Raw genomic sequence first — 25,791 nt, 5'->3', positions numbered from 1 at the left:
GTGTGTGTGTGTGTGTGTGTGTGTGTGTGTGTGTGTTACTCTGTGACTTCCGTTTGAACCACTTCTGGCCATATTAAGCACAGCAGGTTTCGCTTTGCACTCGCTGAATCAAATTAATAATAATAATAATAATAATAATAATACATTTATTTTATATAGCGCTTTTCATGAACTCAAAGACGCTTTACAATAAGTGGTACATACATACATGTATACTTGCATACATTTTAAGTTTAGTGTATCCGTGTTAACTATAGAGGTTTGTGTGATTCAGGAATACCGGGATGTTTATCCGACCCTTTTCCAATCCCAACCTGTTTATCTATCATGAAGCACAGTTCACAACTTTATTCCGCTGGTTTTACTTGGGTTTTAATTTTTAGAACTAAGTGGTATACTTTAAGAACTTGAAGACTCTAGTTTGTATGCTGGGGTTAAACTGGGCTAGTTTTCGTTAAATTTCATTTAAGATTGCCAACTGCTTGCTCCTACTTCAAAATAAAAAGTTTAATAGGGATCACTGACCTAAGTTTGCAAAGGCTACAGTGGTTTTAAGTATGATGAACGGTGGCTGCAGCTTTGACAGAATTGAGTGCTGACTGAAAGCTTTGACAGAGGAAGAGATGAACCCTGACTGCTGAGAGTGAAGGGTGGAGTGGGTAAGAGGAAGAGGAGGAGTGAGACGCGCTCTTACTGACGCTGGTCTTCTCTCCCTCAGGACCGCGGTTACTTTGAGGAGCTGATCACCATGCTGGAGGCGGCCCTGGGGCTGGAGCGGGCCCACATGGGCATGTTCACAGAGCTGGCCATCCTGTACTCAAAATTCAAACCGCAGAAGATGAGGGAGCACCTGGAGCTCTTCTGGTCCCGAGTCAACATTCCAAAGGTGGGTAACGAAGGAGGAGGGAGCGTGTGGGTCGCCGCAGAGACCCTCCAGCTTGCGGATACCCTCCTTCAGAGTTTTACTCATCTCAAAACTCATTAACTTTTGTATTTCTTAAGTCTGAGAGTAATTAACAAAATCCCCTTTTTCTGTGCGTGCTCAGATAAGGAAAGTAATGTAAAAATGTATTATGAGTTGAACAGAGATCATTTGTAAATCTGTGGTTGGTGCCCTTATTTAATGGCGGCCATGTTGATGGCGGGTGTGTTAATCGCTCTGGTCGTTCGCGTCTCAGGTCTTGAGGGCAGCGGAGCAGGCCCACCTCTGGGCGGAGCTCGTCTTCCTGTACGACAAGTACGAGGAGTACGACAACGCCATCATCACCATGATGAACCACCCGCCCGACGCTTGGAAAGAGGGCCAGTTTAAAGATATCATCACCAAGGTAACCCGCTCCCTCGCCAGACTCCACACAGACGGCGGCTGGGCGAACATCGCTCCTTATCTCGCGTCTTTTATCGAACGTCTTTGTCGTTCTTGCCGTGACATGTCTGCGCTTGGTCTTTGTAAGAGGTTTTATATCGTGTGTTGTTGTTGTTGTCTGTCTGCTGTTTCTCAGGTGGCCAACGTGGAGCTGTATTACAAAGCCGTTCAGTTTTATCTGGAGTTCAAACCGCTGCTCCTCAACGACCTGCTGGTCGTTTTGTCCCCCCGGCTCGACCACACCCGCGCGGTCAACTTCTTCACCAAGGTAACCTTTCTCTCACAACGCCCCGTGTGAACTGTAAGCACAGTGCACAGTGAACTGTAAGACTGCCCCCTACTGGTGTGACCTAATGAATATTAAGTTCCGGTGTGTGTTACATCCGCTTGCTTATCGAAGTGTATTTTAAGTAATGTGTAACTTCCTCTCCCTCTCGCCAGGTCAAGCAACTTGCACTGGTTAAACCTTACCTGAGGTCCGTACAGAACCACAACAACAAGTCCGTCAATGAAGCACTTAACAACCTCTTTATCGCAGAAGAAGATTATCAGGTCTGAGCTCTAAACTGTGTCCTTAAATATTGTGTGATGTGAATGTGAGCTGGTAGAGGCATCAGTGTAATTAGAGACTAAATGGAGCCCTCCATATGCTCTAGAGACTGTCTTTGACCAGAACAAATGCATGCTCCGAATTAGAATTTGGTTGAGAGAGTTTGAAGGCACTTGTTTTTCCGTTATGACTTTTCACGAAACTTGTCTTTTCTGAATATATGCATGCATGTACAGTGAGAAGCCTGGTTAAAAAGTTTGGTTGTGTCCTTGACAAAGTGTCGTGGAGGGGTCAAGATCACATGCTTGTAAAAAATGTCCTTGAGTTCTGCTACAGAAGCTCTGTGAAAATGACTCCCCCTCGCCCCTCCCCCCACCCCCCTCGAACCCCAGGCCCTGCGCACATCCATAGACGCCTACGACAACTTTGATAACATCTCGCTGGCCCAGAGCCTGGAGAAGCACGAGCTGATCGAGCTGAGGAGAATCGCCGCCTACCTCTTCAAGGGCAACAATCGCTGGAAGCAGAGCGTGGAGCTCTGCAAGAAGGACAAGCTCTACAAGGTGCCCTCCACTCTGCCCGTTCTTCAGCTTCTGAGTGGCTCAAAGCGCTGCCTCGGTTTCATTTATTTATTGTGGAATAATTGCAGTAAATCATTGGCATGCTGTCAAAAACAAGCACCCAGTGTGTTGTACATGGTGTGTGTGGCCAAGGCTGATTTCCAGCATTTCCTCCCCAGATGGGCATTGATAAAAGCATGTTTAAAACAATTCAGAATAATAGTTATCAATATGTAGTCGAATGTATCTAGTATAACACGTCTGGGTTCCAAAGCTGTTTAAAATGATCTGGCACTAAATTCTCTCTGTCTTTTAACTTTCAACGGATGTGTTATGCGAGATTGATGACTATGGAATCAAATGCATCTCGTATAACACATCTGTTAAGAGAATCTCCAGGGTTGAAAGCTGTTTAAAATAATCTGGCAGTGAATTCTATATCTTTCAACCTTTAACAGAAAAAAACCCCTTTGTACAAAAGTTGTAGGAGCGGGGACTATGCAGTTCATTGATTATTAATGTACAAATGAACAGAGTTCCTTATCAGTGCGCAAACTTATTTGGGATGAACCAAAAAAAAAGATTGTAAAAACTTCACTGGTAAAGCATCGTTGCCCTACGGCAGAGATTCAGGCGGCCGTTCAACCTCTTGCTCGGCCTTCCCAGGATGCAATGCAGTACGCGTCGGAGTCGAAGGACACGGAGCTGGCGGAGGAGCTGCTCCAGTGGTTCCTGCAGGAGGAGAAGAAGGAGTGCTTCGCCGCCTGCCTGTTCACCTGCTACGACCTGCTGCGGCCCGACGTCGTCCTGGAGACGGCCTGGCGGCACAACATCATGGACTTCTCCATGCCCTACTTCATCCAGGTCATGCGGGAGTACCTGAGCAAGGTAAGTCAGCAGCGCTAGGGGGCGAGGGGTGGGGCGAGGGGACGGGACGGTGTGGGGGGGGGGGGGGATGGTAGGGATCAGTTATGTTACACGCATCTCCCCCCTCGAACCCACATTCGTTTTTGGTTTGCCCCGACCGGCTCCCTTTGTTCCCACACTTGTGTAACGAGTCCCTGCACACACAAAAGCAGGATGTCCCCTCCCCTGCGGCCCCTCTCTCATGTCGGGGCCTGTGCTGTCTTTGAGAGTTCTCTGTGCATCACCCCCCCCGCCCCCCCCCCCCCCGTTCTCAGATCTGCCCAGCCCCCCCTCCTCAGCTTTTTAAAATGTCTGCCTTCTAAGCCCCCGCCTTGCACAAACCCACCTCTTCCTTTCATTGCAGCAGGCTGGAGCTTTGTGCTTTCCTTCTTTTTAATTTTTCATGTGTTATTTTTGTTATTGCGCCTTTCCCCATAGAGGAGAGCTGTAACACGTACATGAGGAAATCAGTGAAGCCTTTAGATAAGGCTGTATTCCGTATTCATCACTTGCAAGAAAAAAAGATAAAATAGTGAATGTGTTCATCACACAGAATTTTCCTACTGAAACATTAAAAACATTTTTTTTTAAAAATGTTTTTATGCATTTTGGAGGTGCACGGTACAACTGGTAACTATTTTATTTGCACTTTCCGTCACCTTAACATATTCCAGTGTCTTGATCTTGATGGATAAGTTCTTTAGGTTCAAGAATTTTATCTTCTCATCCGGCACCATGTGTTTTAAACCAGGAAGGCCTGAACACTCTAGAGCAGACACCAGACCATACGTTTATATTTCAGTGTCACAGCAGTCTCCAATAAGAGCGATTCAAACACAAAGTCCCAGAGGGCCACAGTGTCTCTAAAGCCTGAACTTGGCTGCCCATTGAAAGGAAACTGCTGAAACACGTACACCATTGTTGCCCCCGCCCTCCCCCCCCCCCCCCGAACTGCCGTTTAACAGCTTTGGTCTAATGCAATTAAAGATTGTGCGCAACAGTAGCACTTGGTGTATAAAACAGAATTCATTAAGTGCTTAAGCTGTTTAAATGGCAGTTTTCCCTCCCCCTCACGTTTGTATATTTTTAATACTCTTTTCTAGAAGTGTTTTACGCCTCCATGGTTGTGTTGCGTCTGTTTGTTGTCTTTCTTGCTTTTTCCAATGCTGAGTTAAATGCAGTCTTGATTATTTTTTCGTTATGTTTTTTTTATTTTTTATTTTTTATTTTTTTTAAATTTCTTTTCTAAGCTGCTCCTCTGACTTCCTTTACAGGTTGATGCGATTAAGGAAAAGGTGAAAAAGTCGATTCTTACCTCTGCATTTTGTTTTTTAGTCCGGAGGAGTTGAAACCTCAGGAATCTGCATGAGTCGTCCTCTCCCATGTCACACTGCTGCTTCTTAAAAAAAAAAAAAAAAAAAAACCCACACGTTCCACTAGTGCCTCCCAGTTTCCTCTAGAACCCTGACCTAGCACAGGAGGAGCCATAGCCTTCTCACTCCCCTGTAGAACCCGTAGATACTAATGAAGTCTGTAGTGCCAGGAAGAGTTAACGTACAACCGTGTTGCTGCTGCTGCGGTCTACTGACGGTTCCCAGTCCTGATTCTTCGTTTTAACCCGGCTGAACTCGGCCAGACCGTAGAGAAACCGTCTCCAGCTATTCAGACCGCATCTGTGCCAGTCCTTCAATTTTTTTTTTTAGGAACCCCGGTTCCGTTTCTGATTATGGGCCTTGGGCATGTTGGCACACAGGGTTTGCATGACATCGAAAATCTGTCTTAAATTTTTTATCCCTCAATCGTGTCGTGTCTGGATTCTGTAGCATGAATGCAGTTTGAGTAGCATTTTGGTGGGTCAGAGTTTGACCCCTAAATTGCCGAAAAAATTGAATGGTCTGTAATGGTTAGACATGTACAATGGCACGTGCCAAGGACTGGAAACCTGTGGTAGACTGCATTAGACTGTTTCACTAAAAACGTAGGTCAAGAATGTATGTCTGTTCGTGAAGTGACCACCCTTCTCAGATATTCATCTTAATTTTTGTGGCCTCTACAGATGTTCAAATATTTTATTTTAAATGTTGTGTATGATTTTTTTCAGTTAATTATTGTATAAGGCTGTGTGGATGCGCCCCATGGGTTGGCATCCAGTCCAGATGGTGCCCACGCTGGTAGCCCGGCAGAGCAGCGCTTGATTGGTCGTAGGGTCACCCAGGAACGTTGGTATTGGTCAGCAGGTTTGTCCGTGTGTGATGCACAGTAGTGATCTCCTCTGGTGGAGCGACTGCCTGAAATCTGCCAGCACCATCATCTACGCATGAATCTGATCCAGCTCAGCTGGTGGGCCGTAGGTCATGGAGATAGTGGATCCTGTTTGGCAGTTTTCCTCTCTGCACTCTAGATATATGACAGGGAAGGACTAGCCTAGATGTGGCCAAGGTGGAGGAGAAGAAACAGTCTGGGTACTGCATTGGTTTAATAAAAGATAAAGGAAGAAATGATCATCAGGGTTAATGACAACGCAATTAAGAGTGAGTTTATTTTGGCTGTATGAGTCCTTCAGTGGGTGGGTAGGTAAGGTAAGTTCCTGTGAAAGACAAAAGCCACAGGAACTGAGAAGGATGGGCTTTCACTAACTGTGCAGGCAGAGACGAGGTGTGTGTGTGAATGTGTGTGTGTGTGTGTGTGTGTGTGTGTGTGTGTGTGTGTGTGTGTGTGTGTAAAAGTTGGTAACAGCCCTGCGGAGTGTGAAACACAGGCTACTTCTGTTTTTAAAGCGGCATGTCTTGCCCGTTTCCATAGCGATAGCGGCACTTTCTTTGAGAGGCTAGGAGGCATCGCTGTTTGGCTGCGCCTGCTTCTCTGAAGCCTCCCTTTTTGAATGGCCTTGATTAATAACAACCATCATCCGCTCCTCACTTTTTCTGCTTTGGACACTTTTTCGCCTCTCCCCCCCTCTCTCTCATGCACACATTTTAACAGCGCAGTAACACATCTACTCGCATGTGTTTTCTCCTCCCTCCTCAAACCGTCGCGCCTGTTCAGATTTCTCTGGAAGAGCCTTTTTTAACAGAACCGTACTAATTGGTGTTTATGGAGAAGCTTGTAGGGAACTGAACCCAGTTTCAAAGACTCAACCCAAGAGCAAATGGGTTTTTATTATTTTTATTTTTTTTGGAGTTGGACTGCACTCAGTTCAGACCCAGATGTTACATTTCATTGAGCTAAAATAGTTTTTTTTTTTTTTTTTAAATATCCAGGATATATTAGGATTATTTGCTCCTCACTGCTTTGCTAGCTCAAGACATCTTGCCACCCGCTTGAACTCTTTTGCAAACGTTTCAAACCCATTCGATCTTCTCCTAACCGCTTACGAACCTTGTGCTGTGCTTCTTGTTCCCTAGGTCGTGATATAAACGTCATAGCAGTTGAGGCCCAGCTATACTGAACTAGTTCGGGTGTACCCCTTAAGATATCCCTTCCCTGGTAACGCTGACATTGAGCTGAGATCGTTTTTTGTCAGCATCAGATGTCTTGGAAAGAGCACAAGGCTGGAGATGAGAAGGTCTAGGGTTTTAGTTATAAAATGATAGTGCCTCCCCCTTCCAGATGAAGGTATTTGACCTTGTTCTACCCTGCAAAACAGTTTCATAAATCCGACTTGCTAAGGGGCAAACACATACGTGATGGTTTTAAAGACGAATGGACTAGTTTAATGGGACATGCTATGATGCTAGCACAGGAACTCCCCTCGCGAAGAAAGTTCACTGTTCAACACTCAGTTCCTCCAGCTAACTCAAGTATCTCAGCACTTCTGTCGCAGTGCAGCAGTTTTGTCGTTGCTTTAATGTTGCAGAAGTGTTGGGAGAACTTTATCCATTCTATGGGTTTGGTTCTCTACATTCAGTTCCAATCAATATCGAAATGAAACGAAAAGGTGGTGGCTTGATGGTGGGACCATTTCCTATGCATTTACCCCCCCCCCCCCCCCCTTCAAACTTGGATAAAGTTTCCTAATCGAGCAGTAGACTGCACATCCTTTATTTATGGCTCGGTTGGAGGTGTTAAGACAGTGGAGAAGTTTATTTATAGAGGCACTCTTGATTAAACGCATGGTGCCAGCATCAGGCACCAAGGCTGTAACTTTCACAGCTCCGAGCTCTTCCTTCTGAAGGAAGGGCTTCCACCTCCTGCATTACGAATGGTCCCATCCATCCCAGTCATTGTGGTCTGTTAACAACAATAACAACACCGGGGTTTCAAATGAAGGCTTTTTCCAGCAGTTCTCATGGGAATGTTGACACCCCCCCCCCCCCCTTGCCGTCCACGTTCGCCGCCTCACTTTCCCTCCAAAACTCTTTCAGGTGGACAAACTGGACGCTTCCGAGTCGCTGAGGAAAGAGGAGGAGCAGAACACTGAAACGCAGCCCATTGTCTACGGTAAACCCCCCCCCCCCCCCCAAACCCCACCACCCCAACCCCCCGATGACTGCGGCTAATTAGCTTTTTACACTGCTTCTGCCTCCGGTGGTGTGACTTTAACACGCTAGCGCATGGTGGCATGGCTTGTTTGTTCATCATGCCATGGGATCAGACCTCTAAAAGACACGTAGCTACCAAAAAAAAACTATAAATATTTAATAATTACATTTATTGGAATATTGCCGAGTATAATTAAACCAGGTCTTATCTGATACATTACATTTATGTCATTTGTGAAGTGTGGCAATTGAATCAAAATATTCTTCTTAGGAAATTTTGCTGAGAATTTTCTAGGGTGCCTTCATGGTTGTAGATTTAGTGGAACTGTTTTCCAATATTGGTTAAAGGTGTGTTATGTAAATTTGTTTCAGAACACTTTTGTTCATGTTTTGGTTACATGTCCTTCACTTCCCAATAGATACCAATATATTAAAACCTCTTATGGGAAAAATTCTGGTCTCTGACTACCCCTGAGAGTGCTAAGGCTAGACCTCCAAACTCAGGCTTCAAAAGTATATTTTCCACTGAATTTGACATGCAGATCTTGTAGTAGTCGCTACGTGTGACTGGTGACAAGTGGCAGGAGTGAAACGTTTCTTGTTTCTCTAAACTTACGTACTGTACCTTTAAATTGTGGTGATTGAATGTTTGAAAATATTTGTTAAATTTGTGTTAAAACTAGAAAAGAAGGAAGGAAGACTAGTAAGTGGTTTGCCAAATTATTTTATATTTCTTCGCAGTATATTTTGGCATGATATTCTGCGCTGGTAGGGTTATTACACAGGGCCCAGGAATTTGACAGAATACTAACATTTATTCCTAAATGTTTAGATATGTGCTATTTCAGGTAGTAGAATGTGCATGACTGTCCCACCCATAGTGGTGAATCACAGAGCTTCAGTCTGCAAATATGAAACTTTAAAGGCAGACTATGCAGGATTTTTAGCCTGCGTGCATCAATCAAAGAAGTCTCCTCCATCTTCAACCCCACCCACTCGTATGCAGGCACGCCTGCGTAGTATGCCTTCAAATTGCCTGTGTCTAGTTTGACTGTGTATGTCTGTGTGTCTCTGTCTGCCTGTCCCTGTGTGTGTGTATGTGTCTGCGCGTGTGTGTGTGTGTGTGCGGGTATGTATGCGTTTGCGTGTGTGTGTGTCTGTGTCTGTGTCTGTGTGTGTGTGTGTGTGTCTGTCTGTGTCTGTGCGTGTGCGGGTATGTGTGTGTGTGTGCGTGTGTGTGCGTGTGTGTGCTTGTGTCTGTGTCTGTCTGTGTGTGTGTGTGTGTGTGTGTGTGTGTGTGCATGTGAACACACCTGTTTCCAGGCACGCCCCAGCTGATGCTCACCGCGGGACCCAACGTAGCCGTGCCCCCCCAGCAGGCGTACGGCTACGGCTACACGGCGCCGGCCGGCTACGGCCAGCCCCCCCCCCAGCCGGGTTTCGGCTACAGCATGTGAGAGCCCTGGCGCCCCGGAGCCCCGCCCCCCCGGAGCCCCGCCCCCGTCTCCTCCAGCTCTTCACCAGCTCATTAAGGTCTTCTACTCACCGCAGGGGAAACTGTTCCAACAAGCAAAGTTGCAGTTATTTTTCTCAGTTATTTACTTACCATCCTTATCGTTTCCTTTAAACTCTCATGAAGGACTCCTTATTATTTTTTATTTTTTTTTTACTGTTTATTGAAAGAATCGGACCTCAAGGTTTCTTTTTTAACATTCCATTTTTACGTATTTTTGCTTGAATGTTTTCGTTTTGTCTCACTTTTCTTTTTTTTTTTTTTTTTTTTTTTTTTTTTAACCCCTCACAAGGGGGGAATGGTTTATGCGCTGAAAAAAGAGGGCTTGTGTTATGAAGAGATCGAGTCTCTTCTGCGGCGTCTGTTTCTGCAGCATCCGATTTGCACTCTGTAGTGAGAAGAAACCCGTGTAGAATCTCCATTTCAGTGTGTCTGAGCAGCTTGGTCAGTCTGTCCGTAAAAAGGCATTTTGGTTATTGTATATCCAGAAAAATAAAATTTACAGTGTTCTTACCGCTTCCGTAAATTCAACTAGAAACACTAAGTAATAAAACTATATTCAACACAAGCCACCTAGCTGTTTGGAGTTATTTAACATGCATACATCAATGCAATTTCAATTCATTTCCAGTCTATACAGGTAGTTAACCATGTAGAAGTCTTTGTTTTTCAGTTTTGTTTTTTTTTTGTTGTTTGTTTTTTCCACTCCATATGTAACATATGAGTTTGTTTTTTGTTTTTTTTTTGTGCTGTATACAGTGCTCTTGTGTGAGACCGTTTCCGTTTTTTTGAGGAGGGAAAAGACTATTCTGAATCCTGTATGAACCCACTGACCCATCTTTCTTGTGCTGAGGTTTGTGTGTGCTGGATGTTGTGGTATTCTAGGTCACTGTATCAACTGTACAGAGAATGAATATAAAAAACCTCATATACCCTCCTCCTCCTCCTGCCAGTTTTATTTGTGCAGTCTGCTCAAATGGAAAATAAAATCACAGGACTGTGGTTATTTGGTGTCTTCATTGTATGCTTATGTTTAAAATATCAATAATAACCCCCCTTGCCCCTCCCCCACCCCATCATAACCTTGAAAGTTTAAAGATTACCTGTTATATTCTTAAACAAATGTATTGATATTTTATTTAATTGTTGTGCATCTAAAAATGAAGTAATTCCAGCATATACCTTGGATTTAATTCCGTGACATATGGCAGTTTGCTTTTCCACATAAAATAAAGAAATTCTTGTTTGTCAAGAACTGTCTTGTGTTTGTGCCATGCGATCTTATTGGTGTTTTGTGCATAAATTCACAGCTTGTTGCTGAAGATTTCGGTTAACATGTCTATTATAATTTGTCTGCAGTTTTATGACTTGGATCCTGCTTTTGTTCTCTTCTCTTTTTAAAAGTATTGGAAAAACTTCAGACACATGATTTCACTGAATGCAATGACATCCGAATGAATGGTGGTGCATGGTTGTAATCTCTATGTCCACAGATTTAAGTTTTCAAATGTCTGTCATTTTTTCTACTTCTGCTTTTCAAAACCATGTTTTTATTCCCATGAATGATTGTTGGAGGGGGAAAAAAAACTGGCCTATAGCGGACACTGTAACCAAAATCGGTAATCCACTTGGAAAAGAAGATGTAAACTTTGAGGAACGTGGTTTATGGAATCATTTCGTTAGGACCGTTTTTTGTGCAAATACAGAATACTCCATGCTGTCTTAAAGTTACATTTTACTATCCAAAACGGCCGCTTGGTTTAGTTGTACTTGCAATAACAATCGGTGACACTGTCAGCATTGAGTATGTGGTTTACAAAGAGAATTTGGTCACACACGATATTTAATGCAACTCCCTGAGGCCTTCATAGAGCATATGCACATGTAACATTGCTAGAAATTGTTCTGCTATCTGCGGTTAGATTTGTGAATGCTTTAAGAGGTAGTGATACCATGTTTAATATCATGATATGTATGTTGTTAGGGGGCCTTAAGGAGTTGCTCTTTATACAATGTGACTGAAAATTTTAATTATTGAAAGATGTATAAGAGATTTTAACGAACAATTGTTTTTTTGCTTACAAAGTGTTAGAGCTGTGATTAAAATAGTTAACTGAAAAACATCTTCATTGAGTAGCCTATTTTTGGATTTTAAAAATGTTTTTTTTTTTTTTTTAAATTTCTGCTTGATCAGTACATTTGCATTCTATAACATTGCACATATGGAATGGGATATGTATTGTGGCTTTTGGACAAGTCGTCCACCTGTCGTTTGAAATCACCAGAACGGGGTACAGTTAAAAGAACTGCATGCATTCAGAACGGGTACAGTTGAAAGAGCTGCATGCTTTCAGCATAATGACTTGTGAAGGAAGGTGCTGGTGGCCCTTAACCGCATCGTTTACACCTCGTGCTGCTCGTTGGGAAGAGAAGCCTCTTCTCCGCTGCGTCGGTCTCTCGGTAAGCTGCCGTGTGGAATCTTGCTTGGCCGCTGCATGATGATGTCATTGGTCCTCCAGCAGGTAATGGCTGCAGCTGTGTCCATTCTGAGTGCAGTGTGTGTGTGTGTTCTAGTGTGTGTTAACTGTAGCAGATTGTCTTGCAGACCAGCCTTGCATTCAATCTCCATTGGTCGGTTTGCAGAGTCTTCTGGGACTGGTCACGGGGATTTAGGGCAAGCGGTATTTTAATATATCGCGTATTGTCTCGGTGTAATGTTGGGTGTTGTCCATCACACTCTTTCCGGCTGATCGCATTTAGTGAGGAAACTCGGGATGATGGCGATTTGGGGCTGGCCTTGTAGAAGTTTTCACAGGAGCAGTATTTCACTTAATTAACTTCTAGATGGTGTGCATGAAGACTGATTACCCCTGCTCTTCTCGTTAATGAAAATCACGGCTCCTGTGTGCAAACGGCCTTCCAAATACTATCATTAGGAAAATATGTTTTACTTTTTGTACTCGATGTAATGCAGTTCAAAATTATATGTTTAAAGAGAAGTTGAGCCCTGCTGAACATGACTGCTGCCCTGATATGTAAACTGGCCATAGAATGCGAAACCCACGCAGTGTTTTCTCTCTCTGAAATATGGCTGTTTGTATTTTACATGGCAAGCTTCAGCCCAGATGAATGGGGATGAATGGACAACTGAAGGAATGCAAACGATAGCACTGTAATGATAGCCATTAGTCATATGCCAAACCCGGTGCTTTATTCTTGCCTGAGAGAAATGGCTCTAAATACCATGGGGTTAGGATTTATAGCTGGGAAAAGGCAGACAAGGACTCGAACCATGATGCATTAGGTCTTTGAATGTTAACTGCACTGGATCTTTTGTTGATAGTTTTAAGGTGGATGGATTTCTATGAGCTGGTTAATAACACACAAAACGCGTCTTTTGCCGTGTTGGATAATGATGATCAGTAACGGTGATCTCATCCCTCTGAATAGATTTATTATAATTTACCTTGACATTTTTAAAATAGTTTTATGCTAGGCTTGCCAGGTCATGGAGCAGTGGCAGAAACTGGGGGTATTCAGGACCAGGCTTGGTACTGTGCTAGATACCATCGAGTTTGTGGGTTAAACCAAGCACTAGGTCACACTGTAGTGGTATGAAAATGGCAGTTGTTGGGCTTAATGGCCTATTCTAGCCATTATGGAACGTTATATAGACTGTAGCAGCATGGTGGCTCGCTCAGGGCTTTGGTCTCCAGGACCATGTTCTTCCTGTCGTCTGCACGTTGGTAATCCGTCTCTATGTGCACATTCGCTCCTGAGGATATTTATTTTAGGGGTGTACTGTATGTGATGGACTTCCTGTTCCCCTTCAGTAGTGCTGGTGAGGAAAAGCTCCTGAGCTGTCTGTCATCACTGTGTTTTGTGCCATTACAGTTGGGCCTGAAGATCCTGGTGTTTGAGGAGAAGGATCAGGGCCCAGAGGCGGCTGGGTGACAGTGGACAGGTGAGGAGTTTCTGAGCTCTCTGTTAAATCATGACATGCCATCACTCTTTCTTTTATCCAATCTGTGATGCACGTTTACAAATGTGTACACCCCTGTCATCTCTGTCCCGGCCTGCACTTTCGAGATAACATCATTATTCTGAATGGAGAAAGAACTTAGTCAAAATGGACCAGTTTTGCAGTATTTCCCATAGTATTAGTTCCCACAAATAGTCAGGGAAATACTCAGTGTTGCTATACGAAGCTGCGATGATAAAATAAATAAAATTAATTTGAGCAAAAGCTGAGCAGATTCTAAGTAAACAATTTTTCAACTCGCTGTCCTTGAGCTATCAAAGTCCTGGAGATGAAGACTGAACGTTATCTCAGCGCTACCCTGTCTGAAAGCGGTCTCATCAATATTTCCCTTTTAAAACACCCCGTTTTAGCGGTGTCCCGTGCTGCGGTATGCAGCGTGCTCTCGTGAAGCTGTGCGATTAATAACAGTGGTCCGGCTGGTGCTGATTGGTCCTTGTTTTCTTCGCAGCTTGAGATATGAAGCACGTCGACTGGGCGGAGTCCCATCATCCTCAGCGGCAGCAAACTGGCTGACATCAACAAGCTCCTGGAAGGCATGAAGACCCTTCCATCGACTGCCATTGAAACTGCCCCCCCCCCCCCCCCCCCCCCAAACTACACCACGACATAAAATATATTTTCATCACACTTTATCCAGGAAGGGTGTAAACTTTTGCACTGTACGCATTCATTTTTTTCCCCCATCATATGAGTGTAATTAATTTTTAGGTTAATCTGGAAGGCGTTTACAGCTACAGTTGCACAGAATTTACATAAAAATTCTGTTTACTCTGACAGAGTACCTTTTATTCCTGCTGGACTCATTAATTCTGTTGGATTTGAATTATCACAGAAAGATTTTCTTGCCCTGGTGCGCAACTTTGCTTCAGCCTTTCTCTGCATCTTCAGTCTCTGAACGCGCAGTTGTTCATAATCCTTGTTGATGGAGACCTGTTTTCCGGCAGAGAGCCCTGCGGGTGGTAGAATCCCTGATTAAATATTAAATTTCATACTGAAAACAGTATAGCAGGCTGTTGATGCAGCACTTGAAGAGATCTGCCATACTTTGAAAGATGATATATCTGTATCGTTGTTCTTGTGCATCCATGGCCATAATTCAATTTGGAGGGTTATGTGATGCATTGTCAGAAACTAGGCCCAGAAAACAACCACCCAATGGTAACAATTAAGTTATAAGACTGGGTAGCCCTTTCAACTTATTAACGTTTTTGTTCATGTTTTTATCGTGTTGTGTGCTGAAAGAACTAGGCTCCACAAGGTGGCGCTCTTCTAACATGCTGGGACGATCTTACCAGGACGCTCAAACACAGGGACACGCCAGATGGAGGAAATACAGTACAATTTCGCTGTTGAACTTAAATGATTCCGCGCACTTGTTCTTCTATCTTCCTGCAGCTTGCCTTCGCATTTTCCATTTCCCTGGCAACAGACATTAGAATCATGCTCTGTGCACCTGCCCACTGCGCGCGGCCTTTCTTTGCACCCCCTTTAAAGGCCAAACCGTCAAAGCGGATACGGTTGAAGCTTTTATTTTGCAGGTGATACAATCTCCTTAAAACTGGGCAGAAAACTGTACCGCATTAAAGTCTATGTAAGTACATCAAATATGTCTAAGGTGAATGAATTGGTAAAAAATAAAACATTATAATTTACTCGGATTTTAATGAGATACACTTTGTATCTTAAATGAAAGCACTTATGTCATATTGTAAGACCCTCCGGATAAGGGCATGTGCTAAATGATTAATGTACTGCAATTAAAATGTAATAAACTCAGATCCCTGGACACCTTGATGCAGAAAAACTATTCATATTTAACCTGTTGATACAGCTGGTCAGCGCCAGGGTACATTATAGAACTACAGCATTTGAGACGACTGCGCGCTGCATTCTTTTTCACCCGATGGCATGTGTTTCGTTAAAGGGTTAATCTTATTCCATGCATTCGTGCGGCTGTCCGCGGCATTACATATACTAAACGAAGCCAGTGTGACACTCGCAATGCAGAAACTAGCGTTGTCTCGGGCAACAGTGAGACTTTCGTTTGTGGTCGGCTGCAATGTAACTTGTATTACCAACAATTTTGCGTCTGCGTCTGTCATTTTCCGGTGATAAGTTGGAACAGGGTCGACCTGTGTGCTGTATCATCTGAACAACAAGCGAAGGATGTCCCGCAGTCGAGACCTAAACTCTAACCCAGATCAGTTTAGGATTCTCAACACCAATGAGCTCCGGGATCTTTTACAAGATGAAGCAACAATGGACCAGATCATCAGACTCAGTCAAAAGGTTGTACATTATGATTTTTATTATTATTTGCTAGTAATCCTAAATGACCCATATTCATAGTAGCTGGGTTTATTAGTAGGCTATTTCTGTTTATTAACTCAGACTTGCGAAGCTTTGTTTGGATGAGCGCAGTCTAATTGTTAACTACTAGTTTCTGTGTTTTCTGATGGTAAATTAAGACTGAACTACGCCTGATGCTACAGATTGTGTCTGACTCTTTGGCAGCAATAGACAACCGTACCGAGCCGCCTTCTCAAATTTCGTTTTGAGTTTGCTCAGTGCACTAATTTGCCGTCTAAACACATTTGCGCGATCAGTTGAAGTATCTAAGCATATTCCCACGCCACATTTTGGGACAAAGTTAATTTACCTGCGCATGGGGTCAAAATAAATTCTTATAACCCCATCCCCAATCCCAAATAGAATATTAGTGAGATTTATCTCGCTATGAATCAAAGCGATGACGGCGAAGTTGACAGGGAAACAGGATATTTGCATTTAAGCAATTAAGGAACAACACCGATTGTGACTCTTTCGGACTTAAGGGTTATTTAAGAATGCGTGAAAGTACTTGTTTGAATTTATGTCTTTGTCTGAAATGAAGGTCAGTTAATAATTACTCGAAGTGCTTGGCCGAAACGCATTACCTCGGCCCTGACCTCTTCATCATCAATCCAATTTAAGAAGCAGTCGCTCTCTACATGGCTAGTATTAATAACTTGTGCTATATATAGTAATAAGCTATTTGGAAACTGGTGTGGTAGGCTAGTCCGGTATCAAGATCTGAAACGGGGCTGTCGTTACTCATTTTAATGAGACATGGACACTATATGCAGAATAAATACAGTAGGCTTCTGTAGTATGTTGATTAGCCTGTGTATGATGGTTTATTTCTCAGTCTCCAGTAAACAAACTGAGATGCTGTGTAGATTATATTGGAGTCCGTTGCTGATGGGATAGTGGATGATATTAGTTCAGCAGCCTAATTGAGGAGGAGAAAACACAAAAAATGACTTTACAGAGCCGATGGGTGCTTGGCGAAGTGTTTGGGGGAATGGTGTGACTGGCCAGCCTGAGCGCGCCCTCATACCCAAACGTTAAATCGTTAATTTACCACACACGTGCGCAAAACCAGTGGCATAATTGTATTTGGATGCTGCATGTTTTCCGTACTGTGTGGATTCGTATTGTTCTGGTTCAGAGGGAGAACAACGCCCCGGGTCCATTATGCCAAATGCGAGGAGGCGTTCTCTCGCCTGACTTCATCGTTGCGGCAAAACAGGATCTCCGTCCCCATATGTGAACGTTTCTGTTGAAACCATATGCTGGCTGGAGCAAGTCTCATTTAGCCTACTGTACACAAAGTGGGACGAGTGGAGCCGACAGCGCCGCAGCTGGGGTGAAGCGTTATTGGGGGGGTCGTTAATTGAATCGGGGGTTAATTAAAACCTGCGGTTCAGAGGAGTGCTCGCTGTTAAGAGGTACGTCTTCAGTGGTAACCCTCACCGAGTGCATTTGGGGAGAGCAAGTCCAACTCACTGTTAGAGGCTGGTTACTATCCCTATTTGGGACAGATCTAGTCCTAGAGTGGCAACACTTAGCCAGTGATGAAACCTCTTCATAGTCTCGAATGCTGCATGCGTAAAATGGCTATTCGAAAGTTTTCCAGTCTGCTCGACGTTCCCTGAAGTTCACTGACTGTTGTCTGGATAACTTTCTGATGCACCTCCCGTTATGGATCCCGTAAGCTTTTCCATGTATAAATTGTACTGTGTGGAATAAAATCGCAAACCAAATAAAAAATAAATTTTAAAAAATCATCCCAGTGCTAGTGAGGAAAACATTATCATCTTAATATCAGTGAAAAGTGTATTTCTCATTCTGATCACGGAACACTAGTTGAAATAGATTCTGTAATCAATCTTATTAATCCTTTTTGTATTGTGTTCAGTCTGGTTCTCGTGCACATATGGCTGCATACTCATCCAAAAGGTAAATTTTAATACAAGCTTCTTTTTTGAGTCAGAAATAAAATGAATTGCTTGTGTACACGTGCAGACGTTGCTCTTCTATTTTTATGGATAACGCCTCTGGTTATGTTCTTGTGATTCACAGGTTTCGTGCCGAAAGAGTTTCATCTCAAAACCAAATCTTCCAATAAAAAAGAAGCCATTTTGTTTTATACTGTGAACACTTAGGGCTGAGGTTTTACAGTGATGTGGAAATGTGGGGAAACTCCTTCTCTAAGGGACTCTTGGTCCTCCAGATCCTCTGACTGGTTGGCAGGGCCACATAAAAGCATATTGTGGGCAGCAAACAACCTTTTCTCATGTGGGTCTGGAGCAGAGTGGATTGTGTGCTACAGAAACTCTTAGTCATGATTTATGTGTTTCTCTCATCTTCTCTTTATGCTCAGCTGTCCCAGCCAACTTCATCACTGCCATCAAGTGGAGTCACCAGATGCGCTGCTAGCATTATAATCAAATATATTGTTTGTATGTGCATTCTGGTATTTCTTAACGAATTAATAGTGCCGCCAGGCAGGGTAGTATCTCTAGAAAGAGCTTCACAGAAGGACCCAGCAATATGGTCATCGTGGAGAGGGAGATGTGGGGTGGGGTCCTGCATGCCATACATTTCATAGCAGCATAGGGTGCAGATGAATGTAACTGTTGGATTAAACAACTAAGCAACTCTTTTCTATGGTCAGTTTGGAGAGACATAATACGGGTTTTAAAAAAGTTTACGTTTCCAGAAGATTCTTCACCTCTCTGCCTGTTTTTAAACTGCTGATATTTTTCTGTGCACTAGCCTACTACTCGTAGGCTAACTTCTGCTTGCGTTTCCTTGTGTCACTCCAAAGTCATGTGCGTGTGGTGACGCTCAGTTAATTATCGCTGCATTTCCTCACATGGTTCAGTGACCCACAGAAGCCCAGGAGGAAGGACGCTGGGCTGGACTGGGGTTGGGCCGCTTTTGTGACACACCAACGGAGAGGAGAGCAGTACTGAGCTCGGCCTTGTGTCCTTGTGTGCTAGTTTCAGGGCCTGCAGGTGGACCGGGAGGCCCTGCTGACGGCCAATCGCGGCCTGGCGGAGGAGAACCTCTCTCGACGGCCGCGTCTGCAGAACCGCAAGCTGCTGCTGGCGGAGAAGTACCGGGAACTGGAGGAGCTGATCGCCGCCTGCCGCGAAAAGCAAAGCCGACTCGGTGAGCGCAGGGGGGAGAGGAGCTGGGTAGAGCTGGGTGGTACTGTGCCCAGATATTGCATCATTTTAAAACCGTTTGCTAAAGCATAATAGATCGCATAAAAAAAATGACTCTTTTAAAAATGATGAATTTGTGTGCTGTGATGTTCTGTGGTTAAAGAACAGGACAGAAAGCGGCATAATCCCCTAAAACCCGTAGGGTTAAATTGTGTAGTCATCTGCTTTCTCATCTTCTCCGTCTGACCTCGTGGTCACTGGGAAATAAAAGGTCTTATTAAATGTATTATTAGATGTAGCACACAGTCCTGCGCCAACTTGCAAAGAGGACTTGAAAGAGTTTGTTTTTTAAAACAGTTTCCTTTCCGGACGTAAGTTCTGACATTCCAGCCTGCTGCAGTACGAATGATCACAGCCCATTGGAATGGAAATGGTGGCTAACCGACATAGAATCAGACGTGGCATCATGGCATCATAATTGGATTTGCGGAGCTTTCTTAGTTTCTCCCAGATGGGCAATATCTGCTGATCCCAGGGTAATGGCACAAGCAGAGGCAGATGTGCTAAATATGGACAAACAGCTGTTAAATGTGCTAAGCCATGGAGGTCTGGGTAGTTGTGGTGGTTTGGTCCTCTCCAAGCAAAGCTAAGATGTGGAATTTTGGGGACTACGGAGGACCTTTGTGATGAATCTGGTCTCTTTGATGCGATGCAGTAGGAAGTGCTGGCTTAGATCAGGTGGTTCTGAATGCATGCTTTTGCTAGGACCTCTAGCACTAATCTCCATATGCTTCCCTTTGTAGCTACAGAGGTAGTTCAGTGATAGAAGGAGGGTGTGATGTAACTTCCTGTGGAAGTAAAAGTGTTTATGGCAGTAGTGTTTGGAGAGAGTTTCCCCCCCAACAAATATCTGAATTTAGAAAATATGAAGAATATGGCAGGGGGAAAAAACATTCACAGTAGCAAGAAGGGTCAGGATTTGTAGAACTACTGTTGTTGCATTATCAAGTGTCCTCTGAGATGCTTGAAACTTTACACGTTGTACATTGTCCTGGGGTCAGAGATGCAACAAATTCAGGAATATAACTTTGAATAATGCTGAGCAAGGAGTAGCATAAAATTCACAAACCAGCTACTTTGCATTGGGTGAAACTGCACATACAATTATTACATACTTTTGTGTTTTATGCTTTCATATTTCACACCCGTGTGACTTCTGAGCGTGTTCTGAGAGGTGACGGTATGAGACGGTTTGTGGTCCCTGCTCGTCACTCGCGAGAGGAGTTGCCAGTTTCTCATTCAGCGTCTGTTTTGAATGCGGTGGCACAGTTTTTCCTGTGGCCGGTTTTTCCGGATTTTCACAGGAGAGCATGTGGCGGGATTTGATAAGTGCAGCAGTCCCACAGTGCAGAATGTAAAGCTACTGTATGCAACGGGGCCCATGTAAACTATTTTTTCTCACTCCTTACAGTTAAAAATCCTGTTAAAACATTCACCGTAAACCATCGGGATGCAGTGCCTGCCTGCCTCGCACTCTGAACAGAAAAACCAGGCTTTCTGCCGCTTGTTCTGGCCTTTTTATTTATTACTTTATTTTATTTACGTTTTACCACTTAATATAGTTGAGTACTGTATTGGAAATTTTCAATACACAACACGACGCATTATTTTTTGTTCGCTCTACCGAACCTGCTAGGCTCAGCACAGCAGGTGACTGGCAGTTATGAGGCAGATATTTAGGACTTTGTAATTGTGTATCAAAGGATTAAATGTGTCTGTTGTGGGCAGGGTGCAGACTTTTTCCTGCGATATTGCACAGGGATATATGCAGGCATCTGCATTTTCAGGGGCCAAATGCGATGGCTCGTATGTTCTTAAAATGCTGGAGAAAAATTGTGGGCACAAATGAGCTTCCAAAAATTGTTATCTTATTATGAAATATGAAATTGTCATTTTATGAAGTGTTGATCAATTGCAGTAGGGCCGCTTAGCTTTGTGTCCTTTGAACTGTCTGTCAGAGGACCGAATGCCTTTTCAGCTTGCGTGCGTACTGTGTCTTAGCAGCACTGATGTCAGAAGAGATAATGTCAAGAGTGAGTTATTGTCAGTCTTCTAGTGATACTCTAACTGGCGTTTTTTCTGACATTCTTTTGCTACTGTGAATAAGGAAATATTTTGAGGACAGTTTGTACTGAGGTTTGCAGAGTGTGTCGTGAATTTTTTTTTTTTTTTTTTGTCATCGCTGGTTTGCAATCCTGATCAGTATTCCGAAAAGGCCACAAGCTGTTCTTCACAGGGCTTTCTTGCTATCTTTCACTCAGAAAAACCTATTACCTGTCTTTATCTGGGAGCACTGAACCCAAAAACCTGAACAGATGTGGCTTTCTCATTGTAATTAAAATGCATTGCAGCCTTTTCACTAGACTGGCGGCAGACACCTCCTGCTCCTGACCAGCTCTTGAACGGAGATTCTGGAAATGGTTCGGTTCTGGAAATGGAGACTGTGGTTTGTCCGTCAGAGGCGACTGTAGGTTACCCCAGCTAGTATGAGCGCACTCTCTCCAAGATGGCTTCCATGTTGTTTGCTTCCCACCTTGAGATGGAGAGATATATGTACCATTTACCTCACAAGAAAAGTCTCTAGCACATGTTCTCACGAGAGGAGCGAAATCAAAGGTGCTGAATCATCTCCTTTCCATATCTGGGTCAGCTGTTCCACGGTGCTTTTGTGTCTCCTCCCATCAAACTTCTGACATCTGAAGGGCTGCTTATTTGTTTGTGTTACCTTTTCCACGTAGAAGACCGCATTGCTGTAAGGGCTCGTTTCTTCATTGTGACATAAAGACACGGCCATATCCACAATTTCACTTTTATCTGCCATTTTGTTGGAGCTTTTGAGTTAGAACAGACCCCCCTCATCGGTGTAGCCCTGCTGTGTTTTTTTTTTTTTCTGGATATAAATGCCGCTATAAGAAGAAGCTTTTAACTCGTGCACACCGTGCACGTGCACACCGCCGCCGTTAGTCAAACAACGCTCCCACGATGCATCGCCTCTTTATCCAGCTGGAGACGTGAGCGCGGAGAGATCGCCTCCTGCCTCGCCTCCGGGGCCCGGGAGCGGCGTTTGGGCGCTGCTCCTGCTGTGCCGTGGAAACGCTTCTAGTCGACAGGCAGGTTTTCACACGAAAATGAAAGACTTGAGATAGGGGGTTTGAGTGTACCCACCGCCCAAGGCTGTCTTTCTAACAGTGCTTTCACTCTGCCCAGCCCAGCCCAGCCCAGCCCAGCCCATGTATCTTCAGTTATTTTTAAAATTTATTAATAACCAGTTCTGGGTTACACCTCTGTAGGCACCAGGACCAGGGCTGACCAGCCTCGCTGTAGTGTGCTGTCTAAGGCTCTCTCCTTCTTCCAGCACAGCTAGTTGATTGTCGGTGTGTGTACGGTGTGTGTGTGTGAATGGGTGAATGAGAGGCACCAATTGTAAAGCGCTTTGGATAAAAGCGCTGTATAAATGCAGTCCATTCACCATTTACGGTGTCACTCCATCTGGAAGGCTGACTTTGTCCTGTCCCTACAGATGCATGCATAGAAAGGCATGGCCCTCCGATGGCCCAGCGTCTTCTCCAGGAAGAGGTGGTCCGTGCTGAGGAGAAATCTGAGGTAAAAGCTAAGCAATTCAAATATATAATTGATCATTTACAAAATAATTTCCAAAAATGTAAAGATAAAAAAGCAGCGCACATTGTTTAGAGACACTAAATTTCATGGAGACCATGATTACTCACGTCACATCTGAACCTCTTGAAAATGAGAAAAGAATGGGAACAGTGGCCAGGTGTGTTTTAGACCACCTACTCCTATTTTTATTTTACATTACAGTTTTTTAGCATACCCTTATTTCCCCAGAGTGAATCACAGAAGTGTATATACGTATGTTTTGTTTGTTGGTCGACTTTGACAGGACCTCCTGGAGACGTTCATGGCGGGCGGCATGTCGCTGGAGGGGTTCCTGGAGTCCTTTCACAGCTCCCGGAGAACGTACCACATCCGCCGCGCCCAGGCAGAGAAGCTCCAGGAGTTGTGCAGGCCGCGGAGGAAACTACGGAACCTCAACGAGGCCAAGAAGGAGTCGGGCGGGCGGCACGAGCCTCCCGCCAACGGCCTCTCCTCTCAGGGTCCGCTGCGTGTCTTTCAGCTCCGCTACGGCCTCACCCCGGCCATCATCCTCCCCCGCCTCCCCCTCGCCTCCAGTCCAGGCCCCTGCCTACCTCCTCTGGATAAGCGACTAGGCCAGCCCCAGGCTTTCGGGCCTAGCGCTCCACTGCCGGGCCCCGGCCAGCCGGTAGGCCTCAGAGTGATCGGCCAGCTCCCAGGATGGTCGGCCAGGCCCGTGCGTTTACAGCAGCTTTGCAGGCAACCAAACCACCACCATCAGCAGCAGCAGCCAGACCCCCCGTTGCGATAACGCGACTGCTTTCCGTCCACACCAACTGCCGGGTGACATTACAGACTTCCGCAGAAAATCGTTGACTGACATCTTTCTCAGTATGGTATGGGAAGTCACGGCCAGCCGAGGCGACGGCATATCGAACACTGCCACCACTAAGGGTTGTTATTGATTAGGTCTAAGTTATTGATATGATTGATCAGTCGATTGGAATCAATAAAATGGCTCGGAGTTGCTTTTGCTGATGTTCATTGTAATGGAAGGAAATTTGGATGTGGTTCATTATTGTGCTTAACGGTATCAGTAGTGTTCAGCACAACTGTCTTGAATGACAGCTTGTTGCTGGCATTGGTCTTCTGATTTGCCTGCTGCAAACTGCAGTCTACCAAAAAGAGTAAGCATTATTTATGTGTATGTGATGAACAAGGGTAAACACAAAACATCAGATGAATTTTGTTTTGGTGACAATCAAGTCCTACCGATGGTGTTTATTATGAATTCTTGAGTATTTGTTGAACCAAAAGCGCATGCCTTTTTGACATGGAAGTTTTAAGTTAACGCCTTTATTTAATATCTATATCATTAGAAAACTGCTCCCAATAAAAGAAAGAAAGGTTTTGTGAACTTTCCCACTTTTCTGATGCTATATTCCGGCCAGTATTAAGTTCTTTTTTTTTTGTTTTTTTATTTAAATATCTACTGATGTCCATACACCAGGGGATGGGTGTGTTAACCCTGTCAAATCAGCCTACTGAATTTTTATACCTGCTAGTCCTATGTGAATGCATACCTTGATCTGGCTTTTAAAGTTTGGTGTTTAATCGGATGCATTACAAAAATGTTCAAATATGACAACGTTAATTAATCTTGTGTGCACCAACCAGAGTTAAATTTTCTTTGGGATTAAATTCTTCCACTGTCTGAACCCCTGCGGTGTTGATAGTAGCTCTTGGTTAGGCGTGTTGGGTTTGACAGGAGCATGTTCTGATCTGATGTTAAAGGGGTGGTTGTTTTACTTTTCTCCAGGAACAGTGTGTTTTATATTACAGCTGCCAAGAGGCAAAGTAAAGTGGGGGGGGGGGCTCAAAGTCTGGAGGAGACGTGACAGAAGAGGGGACGAGTCTAAATCCATCTCCCTCCCGCTGCACAGATCTGATCGTGTGCGCCTGGGGGTCCGGCTGTACCCAGCTTTCTGCCGGTATCCGATCTGGAGTGTCATAACCCAGCTTGCCTCCTCTCTCCCCCTGCAGCTTTATGTTTTTTTAATATCATAGTGACCCCTTCCTTGCAGCAGTGAACTGGGTTTGTTTGTTGTGCTACTTTGTGGTCGAAATCGTGAATTAATGACTTGGTGTGTGTGTGTGTGTGTGCTCGTGCGTGTTTGTGTGTGTGTGTGTGTGTGTGTGTGTGTGTGGAGAGGGTACTGGCAGGTGAGAAACTGCATATCAGCCCTGTAACCATGACAATTGCTTGAAGATATAGTGGTAACCATGGAAAGTGCTTGAAGATACAGCACATAAGTATGGCTATTGCTTGAAGATACAGCGTGTACCCATAGCGAGTGCTTGAAGATACAGCTTGTAACCTTGCAGGGTGCTGGATAATACAGTGCGTAACCATGGCAAGGGCTGGAAGAATCAGCATTCCTGTTGTGGGAAAATTAACAGATTAACAGATCGTTCACAGCTATCGCTGAGGAATCCCCGTGGGTCAACTTGGGGAAACCCCATCAGATCCTGCCAGCTTGAGCAATCCACAAAGGGGAGAGGCGCAAGGACGCTCTCACCCCAATTTGGACTCGACCTGACTCCCACAGCAAAGCCCGGGGGTTGGTGGGGGGATGGGGGGGATGGGGGTGGCCAAGCGTTGGAGCTGACAGGCTCCACAGCACAGCTGGCAGGCAGGTGAACCTGAACTTTTTACCGTCACTCGATAGCACAGATCCTTCTCCAGGTCCCTCGCTCTCTCTCGCTCTGCCGAGGCTCTCCCAGGGTTAGTCAAGGGGGACGTGGCCTGACTGAGGGGGGCGTGGCCTGACCGAGGTGACAGAACAGAATCCGTCTCTGAGAACAATACTTCAGCTTAATTTTTGTTAAATTGTACAGGCCTGGGTGCCACTACAGCCGCAGCCCGACCCAAGAAGGAACCCCCTGACTACCCTCAAGCAGCCCTGCAAGTCCCAGCGCAGTTTTGACCAATATTACAATAACGATGGTCCAGCTGCTAAGAACAACAAGGGCTGCTGATTCCACTCCTCTCACAGTTAAGTACCAGATAAGTACCAAAAGCGCAAGCACCTAGTTCACAAATGCTTCATAGACATGCTCTGTGCTGGTACATCTCTCAATGCCAAAGCGGATGCAGTTTCATTACCAACTCAATCTGTACTATAGGGAAAAAATACTAAAGGATGCTTGCCATTCTGTAC

The 25,791-nt window shown here is 44.5% G+C and overlaps 2 protein-coding genes across 7 annotated transcripts in view; both read left to right on the top strand.

Annotated features, from left to right (window-relative positions):
- Positions 1-15,204, top strand: part of LOC118209554 (clathrin heavy chain 1-like) — a 40,031-nt gene extending 24,827 nt beyond the window's left edge. For 2 of the 6 annotated variants that reach the window (XM_035384959.1, XM_035384958.1), the window contains 9 exons: positions 719-886; positions 1,179-1,328; positions 1,503-1,634; positions 1,808-1,918; positions 2,309-2,479; positions 3,143-3,364; positions 4,657-4,677; positions 7,747-7,822; positions 9,187-11,501. In XM_035384959.1, the coding sequence (XP_035240850.1) occupies positions 719-886; positions 1,179-1,328; positions 1,503-1,634; positions 1,808-1,918; positions 2,309-2,479; positions 3,143-3,364; positions 4,657-4,677; positions 7,747-7,822; positions 9,187-9,320 (1,185 nt within the window). In that variant the 3' untranslated portion in view covers positions 9,321-11,501. Of the gene's footprint in view, positions 1-718; positions 887-1,178; positions 1,329-1,502; positions 1,635-1,807; positions 1,919-2,308; positions 2,480-3,142; positions 3,365-4,656; positions 4,678-7,746; positions 7,823-9,186; positions 11,502-13,270; positions 13,341-13,866 lie in introns of those variants that run through there. The other 4 variants (XM_035384961.1, XM_035384960.1, XM_035384962.1 and 1 more) reach the window with 3 other exon arrangements.
- A 141-nt stretch (positions 15,205-15,345) lies between these two features.
- LOC118209556 (vacuolar protein sorting-associated protein 37D-like) lies at positions 15,346-23,987 on the top strand. The gene is made up of 4 exons (XM_035384964.1): positions 15,346-15,707; positions 18,746-18,917; positions 22,494-22,576; positions 22,878-23,987. Exons 1-4 carry the CDS (start codon positions 15,585-15,587, stop codon positions 23,379-23,381), a joined length of 882 nt encoding a protein of 293 aa, XP_035240855.1. The 5' UTR covers positions 15,346-15,584; the 3' UTR covers positions 23,382-23,987.
- Positions 23,988-25,791: the final 1,804 nt, after the last annotated feature.

This window comes from Anguilla anguilla, chromosome 12 (assembly GCF_013347855.1).
Source record: "Anguilla anguilla isolate fAngAng1 chromosome 12, fAngAng1.pri, whole genome shotgun sequence".
NCBI lineage: Eukaryota > Metazoa > Chordata > Actinopteri > Anguilliformes > Anguillidae > Anguilla > Anguilla anguilla.
This window is presented reverse-complemented; position numbering and strand designations above follow the sequence as displayed.

Bases quoted from the DNA above. Each gene is read 5' to 3' on its own strand.
- LOC118209556 (XM_035384964.1), top strand. From the start codon at position 15,585: ATGTCCCGCAGTCGAGACCTAAACTCTAACCCAGATCAGTTTAGGATT. The intron at 15,708-18,745 runs GTTGTACATTAT...CTTGTGTGCTAG, and splicing joins TCATCAGACTCAGTCAAAAG to TTTCAGGGCCTGCAGGTGGA. The intron at 22,577-22,877 runs GTAAAAGCTAAG...CGACTTTGACAG, and splicing joins GTGCTGAGGAGAAATCTGAG to GACCTCCTGGAGACGTTCAT.